This window comes from Salvelinus alpinus, chromosome 14 (genome assembly GCF_045679555.1).
Source record: "Salvelinus alpinus chromosome 14, SLU_Salpinus.1, whole genome shotgun sequence".
Taxonomy (NCBI): domain Eukaryota; kingdom Metazoa; phylum Chordata; class Actinopteri; order Salmoniformes; family Salmonidae; genus Salvelinus; species Salvelinus alpinus.
Genome location: NC_092099.1, coordinates 36,403,124 through 36,424,787, shown reverse-complemented (window position 1 = coordinate 36,424,787; position 21,664 = coordinate 36,403,124). Strand labels below are relative to the sequence as shown.

Sequence of the window (21,664 nt, the reverse complement as noted above, 5' to 3'; positions counted from 1 at the left end):
GTAACTGAAATCCCCGAAACAATATTTGAACACAGGGCTGCTGTGGAGCTTGTTTATTACTTCATTCAACAAAAGAGATATGATCACATCCCTCCTCAGTCTCAGGAGTGACCTATTCCTGATAAAGCGGATCTATTCCTCCTCGGGTGCCTATCTCACTTCGCTCTCCTGTTTGTGATTGGAAACTGTTTACAAATACTCCATAGGGAAACCCAGTAATGAAGAGATACAGTGACTTCTGAACATCCAATTTGCAGGGGGTGCAGAGTTGGACGGCTTCCATCCTTGGCTGCTAACAGCAGCACTCAATTTTACCACCACAGCCTAGAATGACACATGAAGGTCAAACTGTTGGCTTAAATAGCCAGACTGGCCCATGCCAGCATTGTTGATACCCTCGCTGCTGGCTGTGGTGTGTAGGGTCATTCATGGCGTGTGTTTGTGGCTATGAGGGTTTAATCCACAAATAATTGGAGTGATGAGCTCTTTATAACCATCCACTGCATGAGGCAAAGAATCAGCTAATGTCTGAGCCACATGCATTTACAAAGGTTGATAGACTGCCAATGTTCACAATTCTAAAGTGCAGTAGAATGCTGTATAATCATGGTTTCGTCTCAAATAGAAGGCAATTAGCTCCCAGTGCAATCAAACCAAATTAAACCAAATTAAACCAAATCAAACCAAATTAAAAATGATACATTTGCTTCAACGAACAGTGTTTTCAATAGAAGAAATCACTCTTTCTATGGAAATGTCCTTGATATGAGATAATATTGAAATGTTTGTCAATTACATGGTTCTGAATATATTTTGATTAGCTAAAAAATCATTTAGATCTGTTAGCACAATTTGACAGTGCTGAAATGTGAGAATCCTCTGTCTGCTATGCTTCAAGAAAACATTTAGAACCACCCTGACCTCTATGGCCTGATGGTGTGTAGTAACATACAAACTAAAACCATTCAAACCAATATGGTGTTGTAATAGCAGATGTACTCTTCATAAACTTGATCATCTCATCACCTGGAGAAAAGCTGTTCTAAATATTGGGGGAGGATTGAGAACAGCTGCAGAGGAGAGCGGTCAAGCCACCCTTGCTCCTCACCTGCTGGTGTGTGTGTGTGTGTGTGTGCGCCACCATCCTTGCTCATCACCTGCTGGTATTAGCCCTAGAGGAAGTGTTGCTCGGACAGGCGTGAACATGGAGTCTGTGTCCCTGCCTGCATCCATCTGGGCCCGGAGCAACAGCCCATGGGCCACCTCGGCCACCGAGCCATCCCCACCGACAACCACAACCCTGGGGAAAACACACACACACACACACACACACACACACACACACACACACACACACACACACACACACACACACACACACACACACACACACACACACACACACACACACACACACACACACACACACGAGATATATGAGAGCACACACAAATCGCCACACACTAAACAATTGTTTCTCAAGGGTTCTTTGGGAAGGGTGATGGTTCTATGCAGAACCATACTGAGAACCCTTTAAGCCCGTCAAAGGATCTTTGCATTTTTATTCGTGATAACTAAAATGAATTTCATATAAAAACCTGTATGGTTCCACAAAGTACCTTTGAGATTGAGAAAGGATGTTTATAGATACATTCTCCATGAAGGTTCTATACTGAACCATAAGAATGGTTCTAAACTCAGCAAAAAACACTTCCTCTCACTGTCAACTGCGTTTATTTTCAGCAAACTTAACATGTGTAAATATTTGTAGGAACATAAGATTCAACAACTGAACAAGTTCCACAGACATGTGACTAACAGAAATGGAATAATGTGTCCCTGAACAAAGGGGGGGTCAAAATCAAAAGTAACAGTCAGTATCTAGTATGGCCACCAGCTGCATTAAGTACTGCTGTGCATCTCCTCTTCATGGACAGCACCAGAGTTGCCAGTTCTTGCTGTGAGATGTTACCCCACTCTTCAACCAAGGCACCTGCAAGTTCCCGGACATTTCTGGGGGGATTGGCCCTAGCCCTCACCCTCCGATCCAACAGGTCCCAAAAGTGCTCAATGGGATTGAGATCCGGGCTCTTTGCTGGCCATGGCAGAACACTGACATTCCTATCTGCAGGAAATCAAGCACAGAACTAGCAGTATGGCTGGTGGCATTGTCATGCTGGAGGGTCATGTCAGGATGAGCCTGCAGGAAGGGTACCACATGAGGGAGCAGAATGTCTTCCCTGTAACGCACGGTGTTGAGATTGCTTGCAATGACAACAAGCTCAGTCCGATGATGCTGGACCCTCCACGCTTTACCTAGCATAGACTTATAGATGACCTGGAGCCAGTGGGTCTGGCGACGAATTTGTAGCGAGGGCCAGCCGACTAGAGCATACAGGTCGCAGTGGTGTGTGGTATAAGGCGCTTTGGTAACAAAACGGATGGCACTGTGATAGACTACATCCAATTTGCTGAGTAGAGTATTGGTAGCTATTTTGTACATGACATTGCCGAAGTAGAGGATCGGTAGGATAGTCAGTTTTACTAGGGTAAGTTTGGCGGCGTGAGTGAAGGAGGCTTTGTTGCGGAATAGAAAGCCGACTCTAGATTTGATTTTGGATTGGAGATGTTTGATATGAGTCTGGAAGGAGAGTTTGCAGTCTAGCCAGACACCTAGGTACTTATAGATGTCCACATATTCTAGGTCGGAACCGTCCAGGGTGGTGATGCTAGTCGGGCGTGCGGGTGCAGGCAGCGAACGGTTGAAAAGCATGCATTTGGTTTTACTAGCGTTTAAGAGCAGTTGGAGGCCACTGAAGGAGTGTTGTATGGCATTGAAGCTCGTTTGGAGGTTAGATAGCACAGTGTCCAAGGAAGGGCCGGAAGTATACAGAATGGTGTCGTCTGCGTAGAGGTGGATCAGGGAATCAGCCGCAGCAAGAGCAACATCATTGATGTATACAGAGAAAAGAGTCGGCCCGAGAATTGAACCCTGTGGTACCCCCATAGAGACTGCCAGAGGACCGGACAATAATCGGTATCGGCGTTGAAAAATCATAATCGGTCTACCTCTAGTTGTAACCACAGCAGAACCTTTTTGATGGTACTATATATAACTTTTTTAATGTTCTTTATTGAACCTTAGGAAGGATTCTCTACAGCACAATAAAAGTTCCATTTAGAACCTTATGAGCATGGTTATTTAAAGAACCTTCAAAAAAGGTACCATATAGCGCATAAAAGGGTTATGCTATGGTTACAAGCCCCCAAAAACTTATTTGGCACTATATTAGTGTGCACTGAGCAGTCTTCACCGACAGAGGAAAGGACAAAGTACAGGGTTACACATCCACACAGCAACACACACACACACACACACTGCCAATACCATGAAACAGCTCAGGGTAAATGCATGAGTAAGGACGTGCTCCCCTCAGCCTATGTAGCTGATCGCTGATCACTAGGTAAACATGACATACTGACATAGCATGATAAATCAGTCATATTAATCACCTGACTAAACAGAGAAGGTGTGTGAAACACAGGTCATGGCCAGACAGACACATACACACGCAAGAACCCCCACACACACACACAAATGTGCACAGACATACAGATGCACGTACGCACACATGCGCACACCCCTACTGTCTACACTCATCATAATTACTGAATGAGAATGGAGCTGCTTTGGAGACTTCTTTAGTCAAGCAGTAGGTAACAAATATATATATTATTTCATGGTGTACAAGACATTGGTCTGATTCGTGGCTATCTGAGTGGACTGATCCATTGTGGAAGCCATGGGGATGGCACAGTCCATCACTCTAAGACACGTGCTACTGAAAATGTATATGGTTATATTATGTAAGAACAACTGTGCTACACTAATAAATAAATAAATATTTTATAACAAATGCCCTTTCTCCCGCATTGGGATAGTGGTCGCTGTCCACGGTTCTGAAACACATCAGTGCGCTGTCGAATTGGCGCCTTTTCCTAGACCATGATGCTATAATAGCAACGTTAACCAGCATATTGGTTTTGAGAACAATGTGGCGGAGGCAGCAGCTGAATGAGGAGATGAGAAAACACCTCTTCCCTTATTGTCTAAGAAACCCTAACTTAATTATGTCTATAATCAATAGCCTAACTGTTGAATGTGCCTGGCTTTATAAATCTTCCATATATATCTACAGAAAAAAAAGACAGATTCTGCTTCTGTTGTCTGGTTGAGTGTTTGTTTAATAGCCTACTGTTTTCTTCAGCACCAAGCCTCACTCAACAACATGTCGGATGAACAATTTCACAAATCCGGCTGTTTTTAATCTTTGCTATGCTGTAATAAAGGCTTCACACTTTTTCTCTCTCGTTAGAACAGCCTCTCTGGTATTATTTATAATTCCTTTAACGTTGTTTAAACTGTTCCAAATTGTCATTAGTAGGCTTAGTATAGCAGCCTTGTATAACCACCATTGAGCTGTAGGCCTAGGAGCGCATCCTGTTTAGTCTTAATACCATCATTTAGGCATATTTCAATATATAGGCTACTGTATCCACCAATCATTCACCAGTTCATGTCATCACACAGCATACCAGTCATTCATGATTTGAAATGCAATTAAGCATTTTAGTTTACAAATATAATAACAAAGCGACCCTTAAATAATTAGCGTAAACAATAAATTAACCTCTACTAGAGCTGTCTGGAGTGTTAACGAACATGTTCAACCAATCCCTATCCCAGTCTGGTGTCCCCACATGCTTCAAGATGGCCACCATTATTTACCACCACAAATCGATGCTGGCAGTAAGACTGCAATCAACGAGCTGTATAGGGCCATAAGCAAACAAGAAAATGCTCATCCAGAGGTGGGGCTCCTAGTGGCCAGTGACTTTAATGCAGGGAAACTGAAATCTGTTTTACCTCATTTCTACCAGCATGTCACATGTGCAACTAGAGGGGGAAAAACCTCTAGATCACCTTTACTCCACACACAGAGGCACATACAAAGCTCTCCCTCACCCTCCATTTGGCAAATCTGGCCATAACTCTATCTTCCTGATTCCTGCTTACAAGCAAAAACTCAAACAGGAAGTACCAGTGACGCTCTCAATACGTAAATGGTCAGATGAAGGATGCTAAGCTAATGGACTGTTTCGCTAGCAGAAACTGGAATCTGTTCCGGAATTCATCCAATAACATTGAGGAGTTGACCACATCAGCCACCGGCTTCATTAATAAATGCACCGGCGACGTCGTCCCCACAGTGACCGTACGTACATATCCCAACCAGAAGCCATGTGTTACAGGGAACATCCGCACTGAGCTAAAGTTTAGAGTCAATGAGCGGGACACTAATCCATAGGCTTATAAGAAATCCTGCTACGCCCTCCTACAAACCATGAAACATGCAAAGTGTCAATATGGATCCTACTACACCGGCTCTGATGCTCGTCGGATGTGGCAGGGCTTGCTAACTATCATAGATTACAAACGGAAACCTGGCCGAGAGCTGCCCAGTGACGCGAGCCTAGCAGACGAGCTAAATGCCTTCTATACTCGCTTCGAGGCCAGCAACACTGAACCATGCATGAGAGCACTAGCTGTTCCGGACTACTGTATGATCACGCTCTCCGTAGCCAGTGTGAGTAGTACGGAACCTTCTCCGCCGACAACCGTAAGGCTCTCCAGAGGGTAGTGAGGTCTGCACAACGTATCACCGGGGCAAACTACCTGCCCTCCAGGACACCTACACCACCCGATGTCACAGGAAGGCCATAAAGATCATCAAGGACAACAACCACCCAAGCCACTGCCTGTTCACCCCGCTATCATCCAGAAGGTGAGGTCAGTACAGGTGTATCAAAGCAGGGACCGAGAGACTGAAAAACAGCTTCTATCTCAAGGCCATCAGACTGTTAAACAGCCACCACTAACATTGAGTGGCTGCTGCCAACATACTGACTCCAGCCACTTCAACTCCAGCCACTTCAATAATGGAAAAATTGATGTAAAAAATGTATCACCAGCCACTTTAAACAATGATACTTAATATAATTTTTACATACCCTACATTACTCATCTCATATGTATATACTCTATACCATCTACTGCATCTTGCCTATGCCGTTCTGTACCATCACTCATTCATATATTTTTATGTACATATTCTTCATCCCTTTACACTTGTGTGTATAAGGTAGTTGTTGTGAAATTGTTAGGTTAGATTACTCGTTGGTTATTACTGCATTGTCGGAACTAGAAGCACAAGCATTTCGCTACACTCGCATTAACATCTGCTAACCCATGTGTATATGACAAATACAATTTGATTTGATTTGAGTAAGACATTTAAACAGGTTAACATTCACAAGGCCGCAGGGACAGACGGATTACCAGGACGCACACTCAGAGCATGCGCTGACCAGCTAGCAAGTGTCTTCACTGACATTTTTAAACTCTCCCGGACCGAGTCTGTAATACCCACATGTTTCAAGCAAACCACCATAGTCCCTTAGCCCAAGAATGCCAAGGCAACCTGTCTAAATGACTACCGCCACGTAGCACTCACATTTGTAGCCATGAAATGCTTTGAAAGGCTGGTCATGTTTCACATCAACACCATCATTCCAAAAACCCTGGACCCACTCCAATTTGCTTACCGCCCAAATAGATCCACAGATGACGCAATCTCTATTGCACTCCACACTACCCTTTCCCACCTGGACAAAAGGAACACCTATGTGAGATTGCTGTTCATTGACAACAGCTCAGCGTTCAACACCATAGTGCCCACAAAGCTCATCACTAAGCTAAGGAGCCTGGGACTTAACAGCTCCCTCTGCAACTGGATCCTGGACCTCCTGATGGGCCGCCCCCACGGGCTAAGGGTAGGCAACAACACATCTGCCACGCTGACCCTCAACACGGGGCCCCTCATGGTTGCGTGCTCAGTCCCCTCCTGTACTCCCTGTACAACCACGACTGCATGGCCAAACACGACTCCAACATCATTACGTTTTTCGATGACATGACAGTGGTAGGCTTGATCACTGACGATGATGAAACAGCCAATAGGGAGCAGGTCAGAGACCTGGCAGTGTGGTGCCAGGACAATAACCTCTCCCTCAACGTGGACAAGACAAAGGATCTTATCGTGGACTACAGGAAACAGAGGGCAGAACACGCCCCCATTCACATCGACAGGGCTGTAGTGAAACAGGTCAAGAGCTTCAAGTTCCTTGGTGTGCACATCACTAAGGACCTATCATGGTCCAAAAACACCAACACAGTCGTGAAGAGAGCACGACAACACCTCTTCCCATTTAGGATGCTGAACAGTTTTTCCAAGGGCCCTGAGATCCTCAAAAAGTTAAACAGCTGCACCATTGAGAGCATCTTGACTTGCTGCATCACCACTTGGTATGGCAACTACTTGGCATCCGACCGCAAGGCACTAGAGGGTAGTGCGTATGGCCGAGAACATCAGTGGGGCCGAACCCCCTGCAATCCAGGACCTCTATACCAAGCGGTGTCAGAGGAAGGCCAAAAAAAAGACAGCCACCCAAGTCATAGATTGTTCTTTCTGCTACTGTACAGCAAGCGGTACCAGAGCACCAAACCTGGGACCAAAAGGCTCCTGAACAGCTTCTACCCCCACGTCATAAGACTGCTGAGCAGTTAACCAAATGGATACCTGGACTATTTATTATTATTATTTATTTAGCGTCATTTTTTTGCACTGACTCCCTTGCACTGGCTCTATTCACGCACTCACACATACCACACTGAAACGCCAACACACACACTACATATACTCACACTCACACACACACAAAACACACACACCAGCATATTGACGCCACACACTCACACATAGACACACTTTCACATACGCTGATGCTTCTCTGTTTATTATATATCCTGATTGCCTAGTCACTTTACCTCTACCCACATGTACATACTGTATTACCTCAACTACCGTATCTCGTACCACTGCACATTGAACCGGTACAGGTACTCTGTATATAGCCTCGCTATTTTTATTGCGTTACTATATCCTTTTTTATTTAACAAATATTTTCTTACTTTTTAACTCTGCATTGCTGAGAACGGGCTCGTAAGTAATGATTTCACTGTAAAGTATACACCTGCTGTAATTGGCGCATGTGACCAATACAATTTTATTTTATTATTACAATGCTGGTTGACCTAGAACTATCTAGTATTTTAGTCAAATCTGTTTTGACTATTTGAAAAGATAATTTTCATTAAATGTATTAAACAGTCAGAACATGTTATGGATGCAGCATTCAAATAGGCAAATTTTATGTTTTTTTCTTTTTAAGGAATTGGTTGCAATCTGTCATCTGCCTGCTGCAAAATAATTCATTAAAATTGGCTGAGCCTGAGCCTACTAAGCTCCTATAAGCACATTACTAATACATGAACACTGAGGAGGAAAGCTTATTATAGTTCATTTCAGAAATGCTTTTGAACAATACCTCATATTACTGTTTCTAAAAAGATTAGTTTAGCCTCCAATCCATGGCTAGTTGTAATTAAAGGGTGATTATACTGTGTAAAATGGTATTTTATTGGCCCCTCCCGTTGGATTATATGCCTGTTAGTAAGGTTTTGCTATTGAGCTGTACTTTACTAAACAGTGCTAAGTAATAAAATGTAGCAACATTTTGTAAAATTCTAGCTTTCCTTGGATAGATTGTTAGATTCAAGATTTCTATGTTTTACTCACTGAAAAAAAAACACGAGACAGAAATTGGGCTTTCATACGGTATACTAAGCTGATGAGGCCCACTTCACAGTGTATGACAAAATCAGATTAGGTTGTATACAGGTTATATAGTCCGGTTCCAATAGTCATGTTCCAATGCTTTATATTGTCACATTATTCTCCTTTATGTTCTTCCACTATCTGGTTATACACTGGCAACACATCCCTCTATTAAAGAACACAGGCTCTCCACTAAACACTCCTCATCCTGTCCGTCACCCCCAGTCAGAAAGGCAGTAATAAAAGTTGTATACCGGAGTAAAGATTTGTGGATAAGTACAAGGTTTTAATTTGAGGTGCTGATAATTAACATTAATATGTGATCTGGAAATAATTGCACATGTAGCAGCAGCATACGATAATGCCACCACGTCTTTGACATTCCTATTGTGTTACACACTCTATGATTCCATGGTTGCATCTCAAAATGGCACCCTCTTCCATTTATAATGCACTACTTTTGACCAGAGCCATATGGGCCATGGTCAAAAGTAGTGCACTATACCGGGAATAGTGTACCATTTGGGTCATAACCCATGTAACAGGGACTGGGGATGTCACACTGTCCCACACGGTATGAATTAGTGGAACAGGTTAAAATAGACTAGTTTCATTAAATGCAGAGAACAGCTCCTGTATATTATAGAGGAAATAATGAATGACTTATGGTCTATTAATGAAGAAATCTGTGATTAGTGTTTTATACCTTCTCAACACTTCTCAGTCTTCTGGGGTTAATTTAACATGGTGTTGACAAGACCACTGTGAAGGACCCTGTGTATATATATAACACCTCATCCTCTATGGGGAATATTTATTCCACACAAAAAGCTTCTCCTAAAGTGGACTACTCTATAACACCTAGTCATCTGTGGGAAATTGCCTTAAACTTTTTGATATGTCTTGCAGACAGTGATAGCTTCCTATATAGCTGGGCACAATTCCTCTCTAACCAAAGTAGAACAGAGCTCTAACAAAACCTTTTTGAAAAGCCACCTCCATTGAAACAGACAACCAATAACTTACAAATATCGTGTGAAATATGCCTTGTGTGAATCTTGTACAATCAGGTTGTGACATGAAGTGCATGTTATGAGCCCTGTCTCTGACTAGTTTGAGTGATATTGCAAATAAATCTGACTTGTATTAGTATTACCACAGCTTCCCTGCTTAAAGATTATCCTGTTTTACAAACAACCAAACAAGGCTATATTGGGTTAAGTAGCTTATCTTGAATCTTCACGGACTTACCCAATGATTTCACCATGCAAATAGAAAAAAAATGTTGATAAGGGAAAGATCTAAATTTACTGTGGGGGAGGGCTGGTCCACCTCAAGGGGTCGTAAAAAAAAAAAAGCACCCCATCCCAAAAGTTACTAATATTTTTACATTACCCTCCCTTTACATTACCCTCCCCCTTCATAGAATTAGCTCAAAATAATGTTTACGACCACAAACAACAATAACTCGTCGATGCCACGCAGGGCTACGGGCCAGAGGGTTGAGGGTTAGCCGACCACCACAGACGAGCTCACTCTCCCTGCCTATTTCATTACACTACGATCAGAGCCAGCAACAGACAATAATCAGCTAGGGGGAAATCAGATGTTCAACATGTTGATGCCATATTTGTAATTATATAAAATATTAAAACACCAGTCTCAACGTCAACAGTCAACAGTGAAGAGACATGGCTTTTTCTTTGCAACTCTGCCTAGAAGGCCAGCATCCCGGAGTCGCCTCTTCACTATTGACGTTGAGACTGGTGTTTTGCGGGTACTATTTATTGAAACTGCCAGTTGTAGACTTGTGAGGCGTCTGTTTCTCAAACTAGACAGTCGAATGTACTTGTCCTCTTGCTCAGTTGTGCACCGGGGCCTCCCATTTCTCTTTCTATTCTGGTTAGTGCCAGTTTGCGCTGTTCTATGATGGGAGTAGTACACAGCGTTGTACGAGATCTTCAGTTTCTTGGCAATATCTCGCATGGAATAGCCTTCATTTCTCAGAACAAGAATAGACTAATGAGTTTCAGAAGAACATTCTTTGTTTCTGGACATTTTGAGCCTGTAATCGAACCCACAAATGCTGATGCTCCATATACGCAACTAGTCTAAAGAAGGCCGGTTTTATTGCTTCTTTAATTAGAAAAACAGTTTTCAGCTGTGCTAACATAATTAAAGGGTTTTCTAATGATCAATTTTCCTTTTAAAATTATAAACTTGGATTATCTAACAACGTGCCAATGGAACACAGGAGTGATGGTTGCTGATAATGGACCTCTGTATGCCTACAGTTGAAGTCGGAAGTTTACATACACTTAGGTTGGAGTCATTAAAACTAATTTTTCAACCACTCCACAAATGTCTTGTTAACAAACTAAAGCTTTGGCAAGTCAGTTAGGACATCTACTTTGTGCATGACAAGTAATTTTTTACAACAATTGTTTACAGACAGATTATTTCACTTATAATTCACTGTATCACAATTCCAGTGGGTCAGAAGTTTACACACACTAAGTTGACTGTGCCTTTAAACAGCTTGGGAAATTCCAGAAAATGATGTCACGGCTTTAGAAGCTTCTGATAGGCTTATTGACATCATTTGAGTCAATTGGAGGTGTACCTGTGGATGTATTTCAAGGCCTGCCTTCAAACTCAGTGCCTCTTTTCTTGACAACATGGGAAAATAAAAAAACAATCAGCCAAGACTTCAGAAAAAAAATTGTAGACATCCACAAGTCTAGTACATTCTTGGGAGCAATTTCCAAACGCCTGAAGGTGCCACGTTCACCTGTACAAACAATAGTACGCAAGTATAAACATCATGGGACCACGCAGCCGTCATACCGCTCAGGAAGGAGACGCATTCTGTCTTCTAGAGATGAACGTACTTTGGTGCGAAAAGTGCAAATCAATTCCAGAACAACAGCACAGGACCTTCTGAAGATGCTGGAGGAAACAGGTACAAAAGTATCTATATCCACAGTAAAACAAGTCCTATATCGACATAACCTGAAAGGCTGCTCAGCAAGGAAGAAGCCACTGCTCCAAAACCGCCATAAAAAGCCAGACTACGGTTTGCAACTGCACATGGGGACAAAGATCGTGCTTTTTGGAGAAATGTCCTCTGGTCTGATGAAACAAAAATATAACTGTTTGGCCATAATGACCATCGTTATGTTTGGAGGAAAAAGAGGGAGGCTTGCAACCTGAAGAACACCATCCCAACCGTGAAGCACGGGGGTGGCAGCATCATGTTGTGGGGGTGCTTTGCTGCAGGAGGGACTGGTGCACTTCACAAAATAGATGGCATCATGAGGGAGAAAAATGATGTGGATATATTGAAGCAACATCTCAAGACATCAGTCAGGAAGTTAAAGTTTGGTCGCAAATGGGTCTTCCAAATAGACAATGACCCCAAGCATACTTCCAAAGTTGTGGCAAAATGGCTTAAGGACAACAAAGTCAAGGTATTGGAGTGGCCATCACAAAGCCCTGAGCTCAATCATATAGAACATTTGTGGGCAGAACTGAAAAAGCGTGTGCGAGCAAGGAGGCCTAGAAACCTGATTCAGTTACACCAGCTCTGTCAAGAGGAATGGGCCAAAATTCACCCAACGTATTGTGGGAAGCTTGTGGAAGGCTACCCGAAATGTTTGACCAAAGTTAAAAAATGTAAAGGCAATGCTACCAAATACTAATTGAGTGTATGTAAACTTCTGACTCACTGGGAATGTGATGAAAGAAATAAAAGCTGAAAGAAATAATTCTCTCTACCATTATTCTGACATTTCACATTCTTAAAATAAAGTGGTGATCCTAACTGACCTAAGACAGGGAATTTTTACTAGAATTAAATGTCAGGAATTGTGAAAAACTGAGTTTAAATGTATTTGGCTAAGGTGTATATAAACTTCCAACTTCAACTGTATGTAGATATTCCATTTTTAAAAATCCGCTGTTTCCAGCTACAATAGTCATTTACAACATTAACAATGTCTACGCCGTATTTCTGATCAATTTGATGTTATTTTAATGGACAAAAAAGTTGCTTTTCTTTCAAAAACAAGGACATTTCTAAGTGACCCCAAACTTTTGAACAGTAGTGTATGTCTGAATATCGATCCTAAATCCACATGAACAGCCAAACATTAAACAGTATACCTTTTTCCATATAATGCCTACTGAGGTATAGGTGATGATAAAAATGTTGATAAGAGGAGTATAACATATCTGACTCTGAACATCGACCATAAATACAAACATAACAACCTACAGTACAAAGCAAAAATGGTTTCTTATAATGTCTGCTGAGATATTGGTTGTCTATTATATGTGGGCCACAGTAATGAGGTTGTGAAAGAAAGACAGACAGCAGGATCCTGAGCTCAGCTTTTCCACCAGTCATCCTTCTCACCTGCTCCATCTGTCCCTCATATCAGACCTGCCTAGCAGAGCATGAGCCAGACGTCCCTCCCTCCTTCCCCTGTCTACCTACCTCCCTCATCCCCCTCTCCCTCCCCTGCCTCCATCCCCCTGCCTACCTACCTCCCTCATTCCCCTCTCCCTCCCCTGCCTCCATCCCCCTGCCTACCTACCTCCCTCCTTCCCCTCCCCCTGCCTCCCTCTCCTGCCTACCTCCCACCCCTACCTCTTTACCTACCTCCTTTCCTTCCTCCCCTGCCTGCCTGCCTCCCTCCCCTGCCTGCCTGCCTACCTCCCTCTCTCCCCTGCCTCCCTACCCTCCCCCTACCCCTCTGTCCCCTAGCCCTCTCTACTCTACCCCTACCCCCTCCTCTACCCCTACCCCTCTCCCCTACCCCTCTCTCCCGTACCCTGTCTCTTCTCTCCCTCTCTCTCTCCTACCCCTTTATCTATCCACTCCTCCTACCCCTCTCCCCTACCCCTTCATCTCACCTCTACCCCTCTCTCCCCTACCCCTTCATCTCTCCTCTCCCCCTCTCTCCCCTACCCCTTCATCTCTCCCCTACCCCTTCATCTCTCCTCTACCCCTCTCTCCCCTACCCCTTCATCTCTCCTCTCCCCCTACCCCTCTCTCCCCTACCCCTTCATCTCTCCTCTCCCCCTACCCCTCTCTCCCCTACCCCTTCATCTCTCCTCTCCCCCTACCCCTCTGTCCCCCAGCCCTTCATCTCTCCTCTCCCCATACCCCTCTCTCACCTACCCCTTCATCTTTCCTGTCCCCCTACCCCTCTGTCCCCTAGCCCTCTCTACTCTACCCCTTTATCTCTCCTCTACCCCTACCCCTTCATCTCTCCTCTCCCCATACCCCTCTCTCCCCTACCCCTTCTTCTTTCCTCTCCCCCTACCCCTCTGTCCCCTAGCCCTCTCTACTCTACCCCTTTATCTCTCCTCTACCCCTACCCCTCTCCCCCTACCCCTCTCTCCCCCTACCCCTCTCTTTTCTAGCCATCCTAGGGGTGGGGTCGTGGTGTAGACTAGCCTGTGCTGATCCACTGAGCGACACCTATGCAGCAACCCTGGTTTAACAGGAGGCCGGAGCTGCCTCAGATAATCTAATTGTGACTGTAATGCAGACACATGGGAGCTGTGGTGTGGTGTAAAACGTACATGCACACCAGCAGTTGGCAGGACAGAAGGTACTTCATCACTTTTTCCAGAACAAGTAATTAAAGCGCCACCTGCCGTGCCCACCGGAGAGGACACACACCTCGACTGGGTTGACTTGGTGTCACGGCATCTCTCTCTCTCTCCCCCCTCCCTCCCTCTCCCCATCACAGTCCAGTACAAAATCTCAAATTAATTAGAATATCGCAATGCTGATTACACAAGCCCATATCAAAGTGGTGTTTTTGTTTACCTAGCTAACCCCTGAATTAAAGAATGAATTCAGTCTGCTGCGGCTGCATTCCCGTACTGGGAGCACTGGCACAGATCAGTGTATTGGTTCATTTTCTTTCTCTCTGATATCATTTTTTGGAGAGGATTTATACGGACCATCTAACAGATTGTGTGGCAAGCAACCCTACCCATCATATCCGTCCAAGTTGGATTCTTTCAGAACGGAGAGAGCGTGGCCCTTTCTTTCAGTGACTGTGAAGAGAGAAAGACAAGAGAAAATAAATAGTTAATGTGTTAATGAAGGAGAGATGAAATTGAATGGCTGGCACAAAAAAAATGCTTTTAGTAACTCTATCCAATGTTAGTTTGGCACGTGGCTGTGATGAACATATGGTGGTGTCTGTGAAGCAGAATTTATACTTGCATGCTGTTTGCATTTTTAATCAAGAAAATAGAAGCAGTACAAAAAGAGAGTTAGTGTTAACGCTCCTCTCGCTTATGCAAAACACTGTCAGCAGTGATTCTACTCATGTTCATTATCTGGTTATAACACTACATATTACAAGTACATACAACACTACTACATATTATACAGTGCCTTCGAAAAGTATTCAGACCACTTGACTTTTTCCAAATTTTGTTAGGTTACAGCCTTATTCTAAAATGGATTAAATAGTTTTTTCCCCCTCATCAATTTAGGGGTTCCCGAGTGGCACAGCGGTCTAAGGCACTGCATCGCAATGCTAGAGGCATCACTACAGACCCTGGTTCGATCCCGGGCTGTATCGGGAGTCCCACTGGGCGCACAATTGGCCCAGTGTCGTCGGGGTTAGAGGGGGGTTTGGCCCGGGGTAGGCCGTCACTGTAAATAAGAATTTTGTTCTTAACTGACTTGCCTAGTTAAATAAAGGTTCAATCAAAAATCTATACACAAACCCCATAGTGACAAAGCAAAAACAGGTTTTAAGAAATGTTGTCACATTTATTTCAAATAAAAAACGGAAATATCATATGTACATAAGTATTCAGACCCTTTACTCAGTACTTTGTTGAAGCACCTTCGGCAGCGATTACAGGCTTGAGTCTTCTTGAGTATTACGCTACAAGCTTAGCACACCTGTTTTTGTAGAGTTTCTCCCATTATTCTCTGCAGATCCTCTCAAGCTCTGTCAGGTTGGATGGGGAGCATCGCTGCACAGCAATTTTCAGGTCTCTCCAGAGATGTACGATCAGGTTCATGTCCAGGCTCTGGCTGGGCCACTCAAGGACATTCAGAGACTTGTCCCAAAGCTACTCCTGCGTTGCCTTGGCTGTGTGCTTAGGGTGGTTGTCCTGTTGGAAGGTGAACCTTCACCCCAGTCTGAGGTCCTGAGCACTCTGGAGCAGGTTTTAATCAAGGATCTCTCTGTACTTTGCTCCGTTAATCTTTCCCTCGATCCAGACTAGTCTCCCAGTCCCTCCCGCTGAAAAACATCCCCACAGCATGATGCTGCCACCACCATGCTTCACAGTAAGGATGGTGTCAGGTTTCCTCCAGACGTGACGCTTGGTATCAGGCAAAATAGTTATTGGTTTCACCAGACCAGAGATACTTGTTTCTCATGGTCTGAGAGTCCTTTAGGTGCCTTTTGGAAAACTCCAAGCAGGCTGTCATGTGCCTTTTACTGAGGAGTGGCTTCCGCCTGGCCATTCAACCATAAAGTCATGATTGGTTGAGTGCTGCAGAGATGGTTGTCATTCTGGAAGGTTCTCCCATCTCCACAGAGGAACTCTAGAGCTCTTTCAGAGTGACCATTGGGTTCTTAGTCACCTCCCTGACCAAGGCCCTTCTCCCCCGATTGCTCAGTTTGGCCGGGCGGCTAGCTCTAGGAAGAGTCTTGGGGGTTCCAAACTTCTTCCATTTAAGAATGATGGAGGCCACTGTGTTCTTGGGGACCTTCAATGCTGCAGAAATGTTTTGGTACCCTTCCCCGATCTGTGCCTCGACACAATCTTGTCTCGGAGCTCTCTGGACAATTCCTTCGACCTCATGGCTTTGTTTTTGCTCTGACATTTATTTTTTAAATGTATTTTATTTCACCTTTATTTAACTAGGCAAGTCAGTTAAGAACAAATTCTTATTTACAACGACGGCCTACCTAAAGGCAAAAGGCCTCCTGCGTGGACGGGGGCTGGGATTAAAAATAATAAATTTTATAAAATATAGGACAAAACACTCATCACGACAGGAGAGACACCACAACAGTACATAAAGAGACAACAACACAACATGCTAGCAACACAACATGACAACAACACGGTAGCAACTAGAGGTCAACCAATTAAATCGGCATTGCCGGTTAACTTATCATCGAATCACAGCCTACTTCAACTTCGCCAAACGGGTGATGATTTAACAAAAGCACATTCGCGAAAAAAGCACAATCGTTGCACAAATGTACCTAACCATAAACATCAATGCCTTCCTTAAAATCAATACACAGAAGTATATATTTTTAAGCCTGCATATTTAGTTAAAAGAAATGCATGTTAGCAGGCAATATTAACTAGGGAAATTGTGTCACTTCTCTTGCGTTCAGTGCAAGCAGAGTCAGGGTATTGTCACGCCCTGGCCATAGAGAGGCTTTTATTCTCTATTTTGGTTAGGCCAGGGTGTGACTAGGGTGGGCATGCTAGTTTCTTTATTTCTATGCTTTGTATTTCTATGTTTTGGCCGGGTATGGCTCTCAATCAGGGACAGCTGTCTATCGTTGTCTCTGATTGGGAATCATACTTAAGCAGCCTTTTTTCCTTTGGTGTTTGTGGGTAGTTATCTTTGTTAGTGGCACTATAGCCCTGTTAAGCTTCACGGTTGTTTCTTTGTTTCTTGTTTTGTTGGCGACATTGACAATAATAAAAGAAAATGTACGCTCACCACACTGCACCTTGGTCTCCTTCCGACGACGGCCGTGACAGGTATATGCAGCAGTTTGGGCCGCCTGGCTTGTTGCGAACTGTGTGAAGACCATTTATTCCTAACAAAGACCATAATTAATTTGCCAGAATTTTACATAATTATGACATAACATTGAAGGTTGCGCAATGTAAGAGCAATATTTAGACTTAGGGTTGCCACCCGTTCAATAAAATATGGAACGGTTACGTATTTCACTGAAAGAATAAACGTTTTCTTTTCAAAATGATAGTTTCCGGATTTGACCATATTAATGACCAAAGGCTCGTATTTCTGTGTGTTTATTCTAATTAAGTCTATGATTTGATATTTGATAGAGCAGTCTGACTGAGCAGTGGTAGGCAGCAGCAGGCTCGTAAGCATTCATTCAAACAGCACTTTCCTGCGTTTTGCCAGCAGCTCTTAGCAATGCTTGAGGCACAGCGCTGTTTATGACTTCAAGCCTATCAACTCCCAAGATTAGGCTGGCAATACTAAAGTGCCTATAAGAACATCTAATAGTCAAAGGTATATGAAATACAAATGGTATAAAGAGAAATAGTCAACGCGTCATAATTCCTATAATAACTACAACCTAAAACTTCTTACTTCTTAACTGAGAATATTGAAGACTCATGTTAAAAGGAACCACCAGCTTTCATATGTTCTCATGTTCTGAGCAAGGAACTTAAACGTTAGCTTTTTTACATGGCACATATTGCACTTTTACTTTCTTCTCCAACACTGTGTTTTTGCATTATTTAAACCAAATTGAACATGTTTCATTATTTATTTGAGACTAAATAGATTTTATCTATGTATTATATTAAGTTAAAATAAAAGTGTTCAATCAGTATTGTTTTAATTGTCATTATTACAAACATGTATATATATATTTTTTTTTTAAATCAAAAATCAAAAAATTAAAAAATATGCCAATTAATCGTTATCGGCTTTTTTTGGTCCTCCAATAATCGGTATCGCCGTTGAAAATCATAACCGGTCGACCTCTAGAAGCAACACAACATGGCAGCAGCACAACATGGTAGCAGCACAAAACATGGTACAAACATTATTGGGCACAGACAACAGCACAGACAAGCACTGTCAACTGTGGGACCTTATATAGGCAGGTGTGTGCCTTCCCAAATCATGTCCAATCAATTGAATTTACCACAGGTGGACTCCAATCAAGTTGTAGAAACATCTCAAGGATGATCAATATTAACAGGATGCACCTGAGTTCAATTTCGAGTCTCATAGCAAACGGTCTGAATACTTATGTAAATAAGTTATTTCTGTTTTTTATTTTTAATACAATTCATTCAGACCCCATAATGACAAAGCGAAAACAGGTTTGTAGAAATTTTTCCAATTGTGTGTAGATTCTTGAGGATTCGTAAAAAATGGAACCCATTTTAGAATAAGGCTGTAACGTAACAAACTGTGGAAAAAGTAAATGGGTCTGAAAACTTTCCGAAGGCACTTTATGTAGTTATATGTAAATACATATATGTAGTTATATGTAAATACATATATGTAGTTATATGTACTACATATTATATGTTGTTATATGTACTACATATTATATGTTGTTATATGTACTACATATTATATGTTGTTATATGTACTACATATTATATGTTGTTATATGTACTACATATTATATGTTGTTATATGTACTACATATTATATGTTGTTATATGTACTACATATTATATGTTGTTATATGTACTACATATTATATGTTGTTATATGTACTACATATTATATGTTGTTATTTATATTTAGTTATATGTACTACATATTATATGTTGTTATTTATATGTAGTTATATGTACTACATATTATATGTAGTTATATGTACTACATATTATTGAAGTTGGTGTGTAATTCTAAATCCTAAATCCGTTGCAGTGTAGGGCAGAATTTGAACAGGTAGAGAGAGGTCAAAGGTTTGTTTGGGGGGAAGGATACAGGAAGGACAGATTACTATGATGGAAATACACAACAGCAGATGGGTGAGCCAATACATTGGGATGTGGGTTTATCAGTCAAACACCGGCGACAAAGGTGGAGAGAGGTTGACAGGGAGGTGGCTAGTGGAGGAGACAGGGGAGAGAGGTTGACAGGGGGAAGGCTAGTGGAGGAGACAGGGGGAGAGAGGTTGACAGGGAGAAGGCTAGTGGAGGAGACAGGGGGAGAGGGTGGCACGCCATGGAGAGGAGAACCCATGTTCCTGAATCTCTAGAGACTAGGTTACTGTCACAATGTATCGGCTTGCCCACCATGGCAAACACACACACACACACACAAGCAACCCCCCCCCCACACACACACACACACTCAGATGCCAGTGAATAGTGAAAATGGGGGAACGGGGTGCCATACCGCAGATGGCATCACAATCCCATGCCCCACTTAGCATTTCTGGGGCATCTCCTCTCCGTCGGAGCGGGTTAGTCCCAGCTGTACCGACCCATCACACACATCACAGGCTCCACCACGACTGATGTGACACTTGCAGATGAGTATTGTTGTGAGAGGATGTGCATCATCACTATCAGCAGGACCACATTAATATTTCATGAGTGGATATCCTGGTCCCTGTCCCCGTCTCTGGTACCAGGGGATGTCCTGGTCCCTGTCCCAGTCTCTGGTACCAGAGGATTTCCTGGTCCCTGTCCCCGTCTCTGGTACCAGGGGATGTCCTGGTCCCTGTCTCTGGTAACAGAGGATGTCCTGGTACCAGGGGATGTCCTGGTCCCCGTCTCTGGTAACAGGGGCAGTCCTGGTCCCTGTCTCTGGTACAAGAGGATGTCCTGGTCCCTGTCCCAGTCTCTGGTACCAGGGGATGTCCTGGACCCTGTCCCGTCTCGGGTAACAGAGGATGTCCTAGGCCCTGTCCCGTCTCTGGTAACAGAGGATGTCCTGGTCCCTGTCCCGTCTCTGGTAACAGAGGATGTCCTGGTCCCTGTCCCAGTCTCTGGTACCAGAGGATGTCCTGGTCCCTGTCCCGTCTCTGGTAACAGAGGATGGCCTGGTCCCCATCTCTGGTACCAGGGGATGTCCTGGTCCCCGTCTCTGGTAACAGGGGATGTCCTGGTCCACGTCTCTGGTAACAGGGGATGTCCTGGTCCCTGTCTCTGGTACCAGGTGATGTCCTGGTACCAGGGGATGTCCATGTCCCTGTCCCCATCTCTGATACCTGTGGATGTAATGGTCCCTGTCCCCGTCTCTGGTACCAGGGGATGTCCTGGTCCCTGTCCCTGGTACGAGGGGATGTCCTGGTCCCCGTCTCTGGTAACAGAGGATGTCCTGGTCCCCATCTCTGGTAACAGAGGATGTCCTGGTCCACGTCTCTGGTACCAGGGGATGTCCTGGTCCCCGTCTCTGGTAACAGGGGATGTCCTGGTCCACGTCTCTGGTAACAGGGGATGTCCTGGTCCCTGTCTCTGGTACCAGGTGATGTCCTGGACCCCGTCTCTGGTAACAGGGGATGTTCTGGTCCCTGTCTCTGGTAACAGGGGATGTCCTGGTCCCTGTCCCTGTCTCTGGTACCAGGGGATGTCCTGGTCCCTGTCCCTGTCTCTGGTACCAGGGGATGTCCTGGTCCCTGTCCCTGTCTCTGGTACCAGGGGATGTCCTGGTTCCTGTCCTCGTCTCTTGTACCATGGGATGTCCTGGTCCCTGTCCCCGTCTCTGGTACCAGGGGATGTCCTGGTTCTGTTCCCGCCTCTGGTACCAGGGGATGTCCTGGTCCCTGTCCCCGTCTCTGGTACCAGGGGATGTCCTGTTCCTGTCCCCGCCTCTGGTACGAGGGAATGTCCTGGTCCCTGTCCCCGTCTCTGGTACCAGGGGATGTCCTGGTCCCTGTCCCCGCCTCTGGTACCAGGGGATGTCCTGGTCCCTGTCCCCGCCTCTGGTACCAGGGGATGTCCTGGTCCCTGTCCCTGCCTCTGGTATCAGGGGATGTCCTGGTTCTGTTCCCACCTCAGTCAGCATAGTACAGTCAGCATAGTGCATCAGTCCGCATAGTACATCAGCAAGCATAGTACCTCAGTCAGCATAGTACCTCAGTCAGCATAGTACCTCAGTCAGCATAGTGCAT

The 21,664-nt window shown here is 44.1% G+C and overlaps 1 protein-coding gene across 1 annotated transcript in view; it reads right to left on the bottom strand.

Moving 5' to 3' along the window:
* cerkl (CERK like autophagy regulator) overlaps nt 1-21,664 on the bottom strand; it is an 89,313-nt gene that overhangs the window by 17,085 nt on the left and 50,564 nt on the right. Inside the window, exons 4-5 of the mRNA XM_071341400.1 lie at nt 14,810-14,873; nt 1,158-1,300 (exon numbers count right to left, since the gene is read on the bottom strand). Coding sequence (XP_071197501.1) covers nt 1,158-1,300; nt 14,810-14,873 — 207 coding nt within the window. The remainder of the gene's footprint in view (nt 1-1,157; nt 1,301-14,809; nt 14,874-21,664) is intronic.